Here is a 14092-nt window from a genome sequence, read left to right on the forward strand (position 1 = left end):
AAATGATATTTCTATGAATCACATTCGTTTATACAACAAAACAATATAAAGACTAAATTCACCAGGAAAATAAGCAAGCCCCATTCCATTGACTTTAATGAAGCTATGCCTGTTTAAGCCAGTGGTGAAAATGCCTTAATTCTGCAGACAACAAAATGGTGCCTTCCAAACAGAAGTCACACTTTCTGCGTATGGTTGAACCTGTAGTAATATGAACTCGTCATTGGGAATCTTTCTGCAGATTACAGAACACTGGAAATTAATGGGTAAATGAGCAAATACAGTGAAAAACCTTGTACGACAAATCTCAAAAAAAGACATTGTTCATTGATTTTGTCGGCTGGAGTTCGTTTTTTACTAGTTTCTGATGTTAATTTGTAATGCACTTGTAAATGTATGTCCTTTCTAAAAACAATAAAACCTTAGTGTTATGATGCCTCCATAGAGCCCTGCTGCAGGTGCAGTGAGAAATCACTGACTGCAGTCCTGACCTCGAGGATGCATCGAAATTCAGTGTTTTCCTCCGAACAATGAAAACTACTTACCTTGTGTTTCCTTTTGGATTTTGTGGATGTTTTTTCGGCTGCTGGGGTAGGGGACTCTCGAGATGGTCGTCTGTGTTTCACATTTGCCTCTCTTGGTTCACTTTTCACAGACGTGGTCTCAAAAGGCTCTTGTCCAGGTATCCTAGAGAGTAAACTAAGGTCTATTTTCACCCACAGAGATTTGAGTTCTTCATATTCTCTCAGTGGGGACAGAAGTTCATTTTGTACGATTGGGATAGGAGAAAAGAGCTGCTCCTCCAAGTCATTGCTGGTCTGGTCAATGGATGTGTTGCTGCCATTGCTAGTTAAACTACTTACGCTGAGGATGTTACTGCCAGAGTCCTTCACTTTGACGCCATTGCCAGACCCAGTGCAAGCTGGCAATACCTTAGCCTGCAAGCTCTCCTCCTGGTCGGTATTCGAGTCAGAAGTAGATGAATCCGTTTCAATGAATTCCCGGGACTTAGGGACAATTTTGCTGGGGCCTCTGTACTTTTTCTTCTCTGAAGTGAGACCTGTGCTAGTTCGTGGTTCTTTCCTTGGAGCGGTCTTCCCAACTGCTGCTTTAGTTCGAACCTTTGGCTGCTCGGGGGGTTCCTGTGTGTCTTTTTCTTTGGGAGTGTTGCTGGTATTATTTGGTTTGGGCCAGTTATACTCTTCTACACTGGAAGTCCTTTCTACCTTTTTGGGTTGCTTTTTCCCAGTAGTCCTTTGTGAAGTTGGCTCATTATGAGCTGGTGACTTTTGCTTGGAGCTTTTTGCCTCTGGCGTTTTCTGGGCAACCCGCGGTTTGGCTTTCTCTCGGATGGGACTAAGGATTGCCCGGTCTTTGGAATCGGTCGGGGGCAGGCTGCTGTTGAGCTTCCCTTTGTTTGGCCCTTCGGCCTGCTGGTTGCTCTGGGCCTGGGAGCTGGTCTCGCTGTGAGGCTCATTTTGATTGTTGATGATGGTCTTGTTGTGGGGGTTCACTTTATTTAGCCATTTATCCAGCTGCCATTTGTTTGTTGAGGGAGGTTCAGGCTGCAGTTTGAAGAATGACAAGGAACAAATCTCAGACAGAAGCAATGCTTTTCCCTTTAAATGAGAATGTTTTTAATGTACCCTTTTATTTCAGTCAACTAGTGGTGACTGCTAGTTTTATGGGAGTATTTATGGAGTATTTATGGTTAATTAGGCTTCCTTATCTGGTTTACAATGTGGCCCTGGAGAAATTTAATACAACTAAAAAGTTTAGCTGGTCCCTGAAGACATAGTTTTGTCATGTTGCCTTTCCTTAGTCCCAACTGAATACTGTGTCAATAAAATCTTCTCTAGCTACTGGCAAAAATCTAAATATTTCTTTAAAGCAATTCAAATGTAGGCCAGAAGGATTCTTCCAAAAGCTAGAATGAGTATGTGGGTCATACACATAAAACTGTAAAGGGAGAAAAAAGTCGACAGCATCAAACAGCACAGAACTCTAACATTTTCCTACCAGGGAGCAGGATTTCACTCCCTTCCACGCTTTCCCCTCTGACCCCCCACTGGGGAGGAGCCGAGAGCGTGGCCTTACCTCCGGCGTGGCACTGCGTGACTCCTCGTTGCACTCGCTGTCACTGGAGCTGCTCTCGCTGTCAGAGTCGGACTCAGAGCTGCTCTCGGACTCGCTGGAGCTCCCGGAGCCACCGCTGGAATGGGCCAAACCGGTTGTGTGTGCTGCTGGCACTGGCAGGCTGCTGTGGGGAGAAGATCTTCTCGTGTCAGTATGCTCCTTGTCTTTTTTTAAAGTGTTGCCTTGGCGGGAGCCACCCAGCGAACCCTGTTCACACCGACTTTCCTCAGTGTCAACTCCCTCTCCTGCAGTACAGACCCAAGGAAAGCTCCAGCAGCCATGCCACCACGTAGCCACCAAAGGAGCGGGTTGGGTTTCTGCTTCACGGGGCACACTGATAATGGTGTTAATAACATTACCATCATCACCACCCTCAAATGAGAAACACTTCAGTGTCACAAGCCTGAGCTTATTAGCCCAATGATTGTGAAAACTAACAATCACACTTAAATAATTCATTAATGGAATCATGGTTTCTTCAGTTTTTGCCGGTTCATTTATAATTTATGATCAAAGGAAGGACATCAGGCAACTAATATTGGACAGGGCATTTTAAAAATTAATTTTAATGAATACTTTTACACTGCAGCGTACAAAAACTACATATTTTTGACAAGTCTCCAGGGACTGCCCAAGAATTTTTTATTTATTGCTGTTTTTTCTCTCATGTTTATGATAACGCAGTGAGAAAATAGCATTCATGCTGAAAATAAGCCTCTCTGTGAAATCTATTTTTCTGCGTGTTCAACTGTCCTCTAAGATGTATTTATTAGCAGTGCACTGGGTGTCATTGTTTTTCCTCAGCATTCATTTCTAAACTGAGAGGTTGGATGACCCCAGTTTTTAGCACTACGGAATTCTGCCAGTCTGAGTCTTTATAGACTCATCTTTAATTTCAACTTTTTTGTCAGGGAGATAACCATAAGGTTTTATGTCTCTTCAGCTGATCTGTACAGAGACTTTTTGATGATTGATTTTAAATTTGTGAAGCTGACAAAGGAAAGTGTTTGAAAATTGACACCATTTGCTAGTACTCCTTTATGGATATTCAATACTTCACCTTAATATAACATATGCTGTGTGTGTGTCCCATATTGAGTGATCCAGAGATGCCCAGAAGTTATAATACAGCTTTGCCTTCATTTCTGCTATCTGCTTTTCTGCTTTCCTCTGAGAAGGATTCAAGTAAGCCAGGTACATGCCCTCCTTCCCTTTTCAAACTGAGACGCTATGTGCATCAACATGCCCTCTTAAAAAACCACAGCAACCAAGAAACTAGAAGTTGGAAAAGCCAGAAAAAACTGATGTATGACCCTGCTCTGCTAGAGTCTTTACAAGTATTGCCATTGGCTTCCGTGACAATAATAGATGGTCTTTAATTTTCTTCTTACCCTAAGCTACTTTCTCTCTCCCTCCTTGTTGGTAAACCTATCCCTTACACCGCGGTTGGTAACATAACTGTCTCTTTGAGCATTGCAATGGCCCTGCAGTGCCCATTGACAAAACAGCTTGGTGCTTTAGGGTGCATTAATGAAACAAAATTACTCACTTGGGTAATTGCTACAGATCACTAACTTTGTTGCTCATTAAGTGCATATACTTCTTTTTTTCCTTCTTCTAGAGGCTCTTCACTCAACTGACTCAAGTAGAGCTACTTAAAAAATTTCAACTGGAAGTAACAGGTAAATCAAAAGAACAGATACTTTTAAATAAAATACGAGCATTTCCAAAAGTAGTACGGAAAACTAAACTTTGCTGAATTAAAAAAAAAATGGATCTTAAACTTTGTATTTAATGTCATTATTTTTGGAAACCATTTGTGCACTTGTTTTTCTTTCTTTATCCCTCCTTTTCAGTGAAGCTCAAGAAAGTATAAGAAAATACATTTTTCACTTCTTTTTTACAGTAAACAAGGAAACAGAACAGTGGAGAAAAAGTGAATGTGTTTGTAGGGGAGTTTGCCTTTCAATTAATAGAATCATAGAATCATTTAGATTGGAAAAGACCTTTAAGATCATCAATTCCAACAGTTAACCCAGCACTGCCAAGTCCACCACTAAGCCACATCCCCAAGCACCACATGTATCCGATCTTTAAATACCTGCAGGGATGGGGACTCAACCACTTCCCTGCAGCCTCTTCCAGTGCCTGACAACCCTTTCAGTGAAGACATTTTTCCTAATATGCAATCTAGACCTCCCCTGGTGCAGCTTGAGGCCGTTTCCTCTTGTCCTATCGCTTGTTACTTGGGAGAAGAGACTGACAGCCACCTGGCTACGACCTCCTTTCAGGTGGCTGTAGAGAGCAATAAGGGCTCCTCTCAGCCTCCTCTTCTCCAGACTAAACAACCCCAGCTCCCTCAGCCGCTCCTCCTAAGCCTTGTGCTCCAGACCCTTCCCCAGCCTCGCTGCCCTTCTCTGGCCATGCTCCAGCACCTCGATGTCCTTCTGGTAGTGAGGGGCCCAAAACTGAACACAGGATTCGAGGTGCAGCCTCACCAGTGCCCCATACAGGGGGACAATCACTTCCCTAGTCCTGCTGGCCACACTGTTTCTGATACAAGCCAGGATGCTATTGGCCTTCTTGGCCACCTGGGCACACTGCTGGCTCATATTCAGCCAGCTGTTGACCAGCACCCCCAGGTCCTTTTCTGCCAGGCAGCTCTCCAGCCACTCCTCCCCAAGCCTGTAGCGTTGCATGGGGTTGTTGTGACCCAGGTGCAGGACCTAACACTTGGCCTTGTTGAATCTCATACAGTTGGCCTCGGCCCATCGATCCAGCCTGTTCACGTCCCTCTGTAGGGCCTTCCTATCCTCCAGCAGATCTTCTACACTCCCGGCCAACTTGGTGTCATCTGCAAACTCACTGAGGGTGCACTCGATCCCCTTGTCCAGATCGTTGATAAAGATATCTTGTAATTTTGGTCTTATATTTTCTATTTTGAAAACACTAAAAGTAGATGAAAACCAAGTTTTCCTACTTCATTACAATTGTTTCCAAGAAGAAAGAATAAGAAAAAAATAGGGAAAAAAAAAATTCAAGGATTCCCAAACTGAGGAGGCAAACATGAAAATTCCATTCTAAAACACCAAAATGAAACGCCAGCCTTGAAAAAAAATGTTATTTATGGAATTATTAGAACAATGAAGTTGAAATTTAGAAATGACTTTTTTCCTAAATCTGTGAACTTCATCTGTTTCACTACTATTTTCTGTTTTCACCCCAAAATGGAAGTGAACATGGCAACATTAATGTTTCACCCTTGCTGAAAACTCCATTTCCCACAACCCTAGCAGAGAGCTGGCCGTGAGGCTGAAGAGATGTTTAACCCTCAGCAGCCTCTCCGACAGCTCAGGGCTGGGCATACGGCTGCCCGCCACATCCCGGTCCTGCAGAGAGTGGCAGGGCCCATGGCTGTGCTGAGCTGGTGGGGCATCAGCCGCGTCCCCTGCGGCCCAGATCCTGCAGGGAATTAATGCACCTTTGTAGCAGGGCACATAAACCTGCACCAGACTCTTGCAGCGACAAAGCTCCTTGCCTGGAGTGGTTTATGCCCAGGCAACCCCCACACAGAAGGATGTGCGTGGGGCTGCTCACACATCTGTGAGGATCTACCTAAGAAAATGCTCTGTTGTCAGTGCTGGCAAGTTTGCTCTCATTAAGATAACTGATTTAAAGAATATCACCTCTTATAATAGATCAAAGAAGAAAAAGCCAGTGTCCCAGCAGCTAAGGCCAGACCTTTCTAGCCTTTAAACACAACCTACGTCTTTTAGCACTCTGGAAGAGAACTGACACTGTAGCTGGGATGTGCTTGCACAAAACAACTGGAGTTGTACTGCAGCAGACTGCCACTGTCTGACAAAGAATTCAAAGGGCAAGAATAAAACCATGGAAATTGATGGCAGCTCCAACCTGGCCTTATTTTCTCTCTTTCTGCACACCAGCCTCAGAAAAAGTTATCATATGCCAAACATTACTGAATAACACAGCTCAGCAAGCTTGCAGGAACCAGACAGACTCAAAATAATGTTTTTCATACAAAACACAATGAGGTCATATTTGTCTTTCATCTGGGATAATAAAATTATGCCTTGGCTACATCGGGCGGTTTCATGCTGAAGACCTCATTGCTGATCTACATTTTTAAAGTAGAAGCATTCACTTCTCATCATGTAGTTTGAATTGAGAGAAACTCTGTTTGTATGCTTTGCAAAACAACCAGATAAGACCCAAAATGCCTCTCCTAGCATCTCACCATACTAAAGACAGAGAGATCTTGCACATAGCTACATGCACAATCAACTTCTAACAATGCTGCTCAGCAGAACAGAAAATATACAGACCTTTCACATACAAGTGCATGGAAAAAAAAATCTTTGCTTCCAACAAAATGAGTTTAGTGGAGAGATTCTCGGTCGTCTTCCAGGTTTTTTTTTCCTTAAATAAAATGTATCTTTTAGTTCAAAAGAACAGGTTGGTTTGCACTCTTCCTAAAGACTTCTTCAGCTTTAAAGTTAAATCACATGTTTTAAAAGATGCTGGGATATATTCTGCAAATGTGCATTCAAGCAGCTGTTATACAAATAAATTGGGCTTCTTCACATAAGTATCAACTACATGAACTGGGGGTTGCCTCTCTAAGAGACTTTCAAAGCAAGCTTTGTTGGGTTGCTAAGATCCAGACACGGAATGCCAGCCTGGACAAGGTTTAAAATGGATTTAAAGCATTTTATTATCAGACACAAGTCCTCAAAGTGACTAAAGGGGGCAGGAAGCACTGGTATTTGAAACTTTTGAATCTTTATTTCCCAGCAGGAGATGAGCACTCATATTGTTCCTCAGTCTTTGAGTGGACAATGTTTTTATTTCATTTGAACGGAAAAAAAATATTAATAAAAACAATGCTGCACAATGCAACACAGTATTGTTCGGGTAAATAACACTTAGAAGAAAGCCAGTTCATTATTATCACTTGAGATTGGAGGCCCCTACTGAGACCAGTGACCCGCTGTGCTGGGATCTGTGTAAATACATGATGAGACACAGTCCTTGGGCCAAAGAGCTTGCAATCCAAACACACAAAGCAAACATTAGAGGTATTACAATCATCCTCACACTCAGTGCAGGCCTGCTACACTCTCTAAGTGCTAGGCCTCTCTGCAGTTAATGGAAACATCAGTTTTGCCCCCCTTTTAATTTTGTTCTCCCCCTTTTCCAAGCCCTGTGCTCAGCATTTGAGCCGAATCCTGCAGGGCAGTCAGACGTGCTCTGCCCTGCCCCAGAGCACGGGTGTGCTATCTGGTAGGAAAAATACACACGTGACTCAGCAGCAAGGATCCCCATTACTCAGGCCAGAGGGATCAGTGTCTGCTTCCCCCTCTCCAAAGTAGCTTCTCCTGTGCCACGGAGATGAGAGACACTGGAGTGACACCCATACTGTAGGTGGGAGGAGAACCAGACTTCCATCTTTTGCAAAGGCCATCATGATGATGTCTCTAGTTGCCTGCAGCCTGGCAAGCTGGTCTCCTCCCTGCTATCAAACAATGAAGCAGACAGACGAGACCTGCACATCTGGAAGCAATTTGGAAGAAAGCTCTTCTGCAGCACTTTAACCTATCTCCCTTCTTCTCCTTCTGCAGCACATAGCACTTCCCCTGTCCCTTGCTGCTTGGCAGCATGATGGTGCGCAGCGTGGGCACAAAGTATGAGATGAGAAATGTCTTGAAGGAGGGGACAAACACCGGTATCGCCAGTACCTGCCAGTGGTTTTCAGCACTTGTGGAGCTCAAGCTTAACTACAGAGCAGCTGAGACTTGCAGGTGTGTGAGCGTCAAGCTCATCACACACCAACCATCTTTCTTTCACTGCAGTTCACTGGTACGGGTGATCTGCCTAAATTTAAATGTCTCCCTGCAGCTTGTCTGTTTTTTAACTCATGGGTTATTTTTCCAAAGCCAATTAAAGCAGCCATGGCATTATTATGTGTCTGGATTATTATGCTGCCTAGAGAACTAAAGGCCCAACATGCGGCTTACACTTTTGTTGTTGTTGTTGTCATCTAGACTATTATATTATTTTCAACACATCATTTACTCTACTGTTGTAATAAATGATTTTCAAGATTAAACCTGGTAGTTACAACAAAGATAATGTGAAATACTAAAACTCATTAACCTCTAATAAGAAAAATAATGAACTTTTTACCCTGTAAATACATATGTAAAAAAAAGTCGTATAATTCAGACTACTGCAGTAAAACTCATCAAGGAACAAAAATTCCTAACAAGTCCTTAGCTATCTCCCTGAACTTTTCACCAATTAGATGTAGCCATGTTAATTGCTGTGAAGAGAATTTGGCAAATAGACGGTGCTCTCCAACAATAGGTTTATTCATTCCAACCCTTCTTTTTTAGGGTAACGATGAATTGGCCACTTGTTCCATTGCTCTACCCAGAAATCAAAATGTAAACTTTGAGAAAGCAGAGCACTGCTGGGCAGTGGGAAATTGCAGATGGGAACTGACCAGTGAGTCAACAGTATATCAATGCTGGCAAGGTACTTCCACAAGAAGCAGCCCTCTACAAAGGTTGCTTTACTGCACAGGCCTATTTTTAGGGAAAATTCAACCGATGAAATCTGGAAAGGGGAAGGTCTATGCTGGAAAAGTGACTACAGACTTGATGGAGTGGTTGATGTCCCTGTTGAGGCACTGGATTGGGACTTGGATGCATTTTGCTTTGTGTCTGAGAAGAAAATATGTCTGTGCATCAGTTCCTGCTAAGTAAAAGAGAGACTATGTTGCCTATCCTTAATCTGGCTTGACTATTTAAAATGCAAATTCCTCAGAACAAAGACTCTGGTTGCACAGGGCACTCTGAAAAGCGGGCACCCTGCTCTGAGTAAGATTGTTGTGCACTACAACCGCACTACAGCATCTACCAGAGTAGACGGTAACACTCACTCTTGGGGGGATACAGTTGTTCCCCCAGTCACTACACTTTATTCTGCGAGAAGAGACAGAGGAACAAACCGGCTTCAGCTTTTCAGAAGCTAGCCCAATCTCTCCTCCAGAGTCTATTTCTACAGAAAAACTGTGAACCTGAGGGGCATTACCAGGAGTTACTGGGCTCACTGAATTCTGCGCAAATGTTCAAAAAAGGCTGCTTCATTATTCTAGCAGATAATAATAGAGCAGCACCTAGCAGATTAATATTTAGTGTCAGAATTTAATACCATAACTGTTCAATAACGAAGTTTTATTTCTCTTCTATTCTTACACCATTATCAGGAAGTAATATTCTCTTCTAATTTGAAAGGGAGCTGCCATTTTTTTATAATGAATTGTTCATATCTATATCTTCAAACTTATATATGACTGCCGTTAGATTGCTTTTTAAAGAAAAGGATTGCTCTGAATGATTTGTTCACTGCCTTTCCATTGGTTAGTATTAAATTATTTATCATCAGGCTGGTAGGATTCAAATCTAAACTTTCAAAGATTGGGTTGACACAGGAACTGAAAACATGTATCAAGCCCTTTTAAAATATTAATCGGCACCCAGGTCAATGGAATGAAATAAGGTGTGGAAATTGTTACTTTGGCTAACATCAGCATGCATAGTAAGACATCACTTATGATGGCTCTCTCATGTCAAAACACATGGAAAGGGAAAACCTCTCTAATATGTTATTCAGGATGTGGCAGCTGATCTGCCTGTATCAATCCTGAACACTGTAATGCAAATAGGAGTTCTGATTTATTTTGAGGGGGAGGGTAATTTACAAGATGTTGTATGTAAAAAGCCACATTCTCATTTTACTGTGTTCGAAAGTAACTGTTTTAATCAAAGACTGTTTATAACAAGGTTGATAGAGTTACCAAAACAGATTTTTTTCATATACATATAACCCTTTCATACTTCCAGCTTTAAAGACCATAAAAAAGGATAGTAAAGATGAAAGAAATAAAAAGAATGACAGAGCTAACTCCTATGAGCCACAATCTATGTCAAAGCAGAACTAAAGTGATTGACAGCTTGCATTAGTAATGAATAGAGCGGGGAAAAGCTGCCAAGAATCCGTAACAAGGTCAAAGCCTTCCAATAAAGAATTACATTAGCCACAAATCCTAGGTGGAACTGTGTATATACGTCTGCAGTGTGACTTTAACCACGGTACTGTTTCTGCTGTCCTATTCTGATCCTTTTCTGGGTTTTACTCCTGGGCTACAGTAAGTTCTGACTCTTTATCACACCTGTGATAAAGAACAGGTGAACACGTCAAACTGCCTGTGAAATTATAAGAAACAAACAGAAGAGGAGGAATTTTAATGGCACATCCCTAACGGTGCACATAAAAAACTTTCTGAACTATTGGTATGGTAATTGCTTTCCTTCCAATTTCACAGCACTCTCATACACCCTTGACATGGAAGAGAAGGGGATTTTGCATATTAAAAGCAATATCGTATCCACGACTTGTGCATGCATCACCCTGCTCACCTCAGAGTTTGGAAACAATTTTGTGAGCATGATATTATTCTGGGAACGCAATGTATGTAGACTTTTTGATGTACAATATTTTAGTGAATGGATTCAAGTGTCAGAGAGCATTATTTGTACTACGCCCTGATGTGCTACTGTTTGTCTGGCATCTGGAAGAGCACGAATACTATCTCTTACTGTGAGACTCCAAAGGGCCTCATTTGATGTAAGTGGAACCATTTTATTACATCAATATTGCCCCACTGAATCAAGCTAGATATGAGTATTGATACACAGAAACGTATTTATTTTCCACAAAGGAAATGTGGAATACTGCATCTTTCAGTACGCTGTGAATCTCCTGTGAAAGTTTAGAAATACATATTCACCCCTCTACTGTTTATAATTTTAACTTAACAAAAACCGTTTTTTAATGAGTCACTTATTTGAACTTTGATTTTACTTATTTCAGCAGAAAGTCATGATAAAAAATGTCCAAAGTGAACCTCTAAAAGCAAAGTGGTGTTTTTTTTTCTCATTCCTGTATGGCAGAAACTTGGACACATACCATTGTAAATGAGCTACCCTGCTCGTTCTGACTCAGTTCTACTTCAGTTCTAACTGAAAACAGAATCCAGCTTACAGAGCCCAGTGGGAAGAGAACTGGGAGCTATGGGACCAAAACACACTGGTGCAGATGGATCCACATGACACCTCTAAATCCTCAACATTTCCAGTCTCATCTGCTATCTGAGGAAAGCTAATTTTACTATCCTGAGCGACCAAGCAGTCAGAAAACATGAGAAAGTAGGATTTTTTTTTTCTTTCCCCATATAAGACAACACCTCTGAGCTTGAAAAGGTGCCAAAAGGCATATCCTGATTTTCCAGAGCTTTACAGCACACGCGCAGTCATTCACACCTGTGTGCTATGTACAAGTGTCACAACGTCAGCTCAGAGAACCGTCTGAGGATTTACTCTCCTGGGAAATCCCTTGGGAGCTGATCAGCAGTAGAGCAGACTGGAGCAAAGAGGACGAACCGGGAACATGAGTCTCTGCAAGCCAGAGAAGGGAAAACAGCCTGTTGCAGTCTGTTAAAGCCACCCCTATTTAAAAAAAGGCCCAAGATTGCTCCAACTGTGGCTATTGTCAGGAGCACCAGGAGTAAAACAAGCAATACTGAAAAGGGCAGAGATAAAAACCGAGTACAATCAGAACAAATTGGGTAATATTTCACTAAATGAGCTTCAGCTGCTCACAAACTGGTAGCAATCTCCATGCATTATACACTGTACAAAGCATGAAACAGCAAGATTGGTGCTAGAGGCATGGCATGGCTTGTAGGCATGTACTCAAATGATTAAGGCACAAATAATCCACCTCTATGGAGAAGACAACTGCACCTTTGTAAAGAAAGGCAACCCTGTGCTTATAGCACCGGTCTGACACTTTAAAGAACTGGTTTGATTCCTGTGTCTCTCTATGATTTAATGGTAAAAATAAGTCAATTCCTGGCACTTCTTCCCTGTTTTTAATACAGATAGTATTGTGAGACTCCGAGCATATTTACATTCATCAGATTTAAGTTGTAGGATAACAGGGGCCACAAAATTACACAGATACTAATGAAAACCTCAAGCAGACACTTCATTTCACTGCTACCGCCATGACAGTAAAAAGGAATCATCATTATTAATAATGGGCAATTGCTCTGAAATAGTTTTTAAAGAAGTATTCCTAAAGGCACATGATGAATATATGGCACGCCACCAGAGCCTTTCATGGATATAAAGATGTACTTCAGCACACATGACTTGTTTTTTGAACAAGGAGAAACCTGTCAAGTAAAATATTAATAAAGCTGAATGCTGAAACATAGGTGTCTTCCTTACAATTTATTTTAAAATGGAGTGAGAAACTCCATTTGGAGTGAAAATCTAAACCTTCTCTGTATTTCTGTCTAATGTGAGCTCTTTTTAATGCTGTTGATTTTTGCCAGTTACATAATACACTGCTTTATAGATTAAAAAAAAAAAGGTATTAAATCTATTTAGGATTAAATATCATCTTGAAGGATCTTGTGTTAAGAACAGAGCTAAATCTTTAAGCAGCATCCACCCTTAATTATGACATATGTAGGTATTAAGGGAAAAAAGGTGCTGCTTTGAGCGATAAAGGGACCTGAAGATCCTTCACAACATTCACTACGAATCACAAAAGGCCATTAATAAACAGTCAGAAAAAATGACAGTTACTACAAGTATCTGCTCTCATACTTTGCCTAATACTATCAGTGTCATGTTTAAACCTGACATCTTAAATCTTCAACATGAAAACCCTTTAAGTCAAAAGTCTCAGCTATTTTAAACAGAATTTTCTATGCTTGTTATTTTGAATGACAGCAAAAGGAAACAGAGAATCTTTAATTCTTTAACCTTATCTGGCTGAAAATCTTGCCTTTCAGACTTTTTCATCAACACCAAAATAAAGGGAAGATCCTATTAGCTTCCACACCTACTTGCTGGGATCTTGTGGGCAGAGTTGCCGTGTCTTCCAGAGGGAGCTGGTGGTGCTCAGCACCTTCAGGATGGAGCTCTGTGGGAGTCAAGTCAAAACCCCCCAAATAGGATTGCACTGCCTGTGTGCATGCTGAGGACAAGTTTGGAGCCAGCTTTGATTTAAATGGGAAAGACTAACTGGGATCGGCACAAGTAGCAGCTGGAACACTGGACGCCTTCCTGAAGTGTTACTTCAGTACTTTATCCCCTCTGTCACGCTGCCTGCTTTCTTAACCGAGGCTGAGAGAAACTGGGATGCCTGGCAGAGGCAGTTAAAATCCGACCTGGAAAGGACTGTGGACAAACATTGTATTCCCCAAGAGGGGTTAAGGAAAAGGGAAGCGGAGTGACCATAATCCTGAGTATAAAGGGGGTTTTGCAATGGGGTGCAAAAAAAGCAACATTTTGTCTATTTTTTCAATATGGACAAAATAATTGAGATCTTTAGGTTTAGTTAAATTATTTCTTCTTAAAAACCTTCCAGCTAAGAAGCCTTCATTCTGGATACCTATGTTCCTGAGTTACGAGAAATGGGTTTTTCAACATTACCACCATCCATTTTTCCTCAGACTGATGAAGGGTTATTGTATCAGCAATGATTTGTTGAAGGTCTGCCAACAAGCAAAGGTCAGGAAGACCCAAACCCCTCATGGATACAGAGGTAAATACGCAAAGTTCGATCTCCCTTGAACTTTTTATTGTTTTCAACTTGATAATCATTCCTTTAGTAAGGTGCAATTCTTCACACATCTGCCCAGACAGCCTCAAAAATGACAAAAATCAGTAGCGAGACGTCACTCTACTAGCAGGGAAGGAAAGAAATATTGACTTACTTTCTGCATTAAAATTAAAACAAACCTCACCCTCTCTAATTTTGCCTTCAGTATTTGGGAGGTCATGGACAATAAAGC

The 14092-nt window shown here is 41.6% G+C and overlaps 1 protein-coding gene across 3 annotated transcripts in view; it reads right to left on the reverse strand.

The window, feature by feature from the left end:
- Nucleotides 1-14092, reverse strand: part of AFF2 (ALF transcription elongation factor 2) — a 346574-nt gene that overhangs the window by 33629 nt on the left and 298853 nt on the right. For 2 of the 3 annotated variants that reach the window (XM_087748703.1, XM_087748702.1), the window contains exons 10-11: nt 2098-2260; nt 546-1565 (exon numbers count right to left, since the gene is read on the reverse strand). In XM_087748703.1, the coding sequence (XP_087604829.1) occupies nt 546-1565; nt 2098-2260 (1183 nt within the window). The remainder of the gene's footprint in view (nt 1-545; nt 1566-2097; nt 2261-14092) is intronic. The other variant, XM_087748704.1, reaches the window with a different exon arrangement.

This window comes from Nipponia nippon, unplaced genomic scaffold, assembly GCF_047370975.1.
Source record: "Nipponia nippon isolate SJK-2023a ecotype South Korea unplaced genomic scaffold, ASM4737097v1 scaffold_12, whole genome shotgun sequence".
Taxonomy (NCBI): Eukaryota; Metazoa; Chordata; class Aves; order Pelecaniformes; family Threskiornithidae; genus Nipponia; species Nipponia nippon.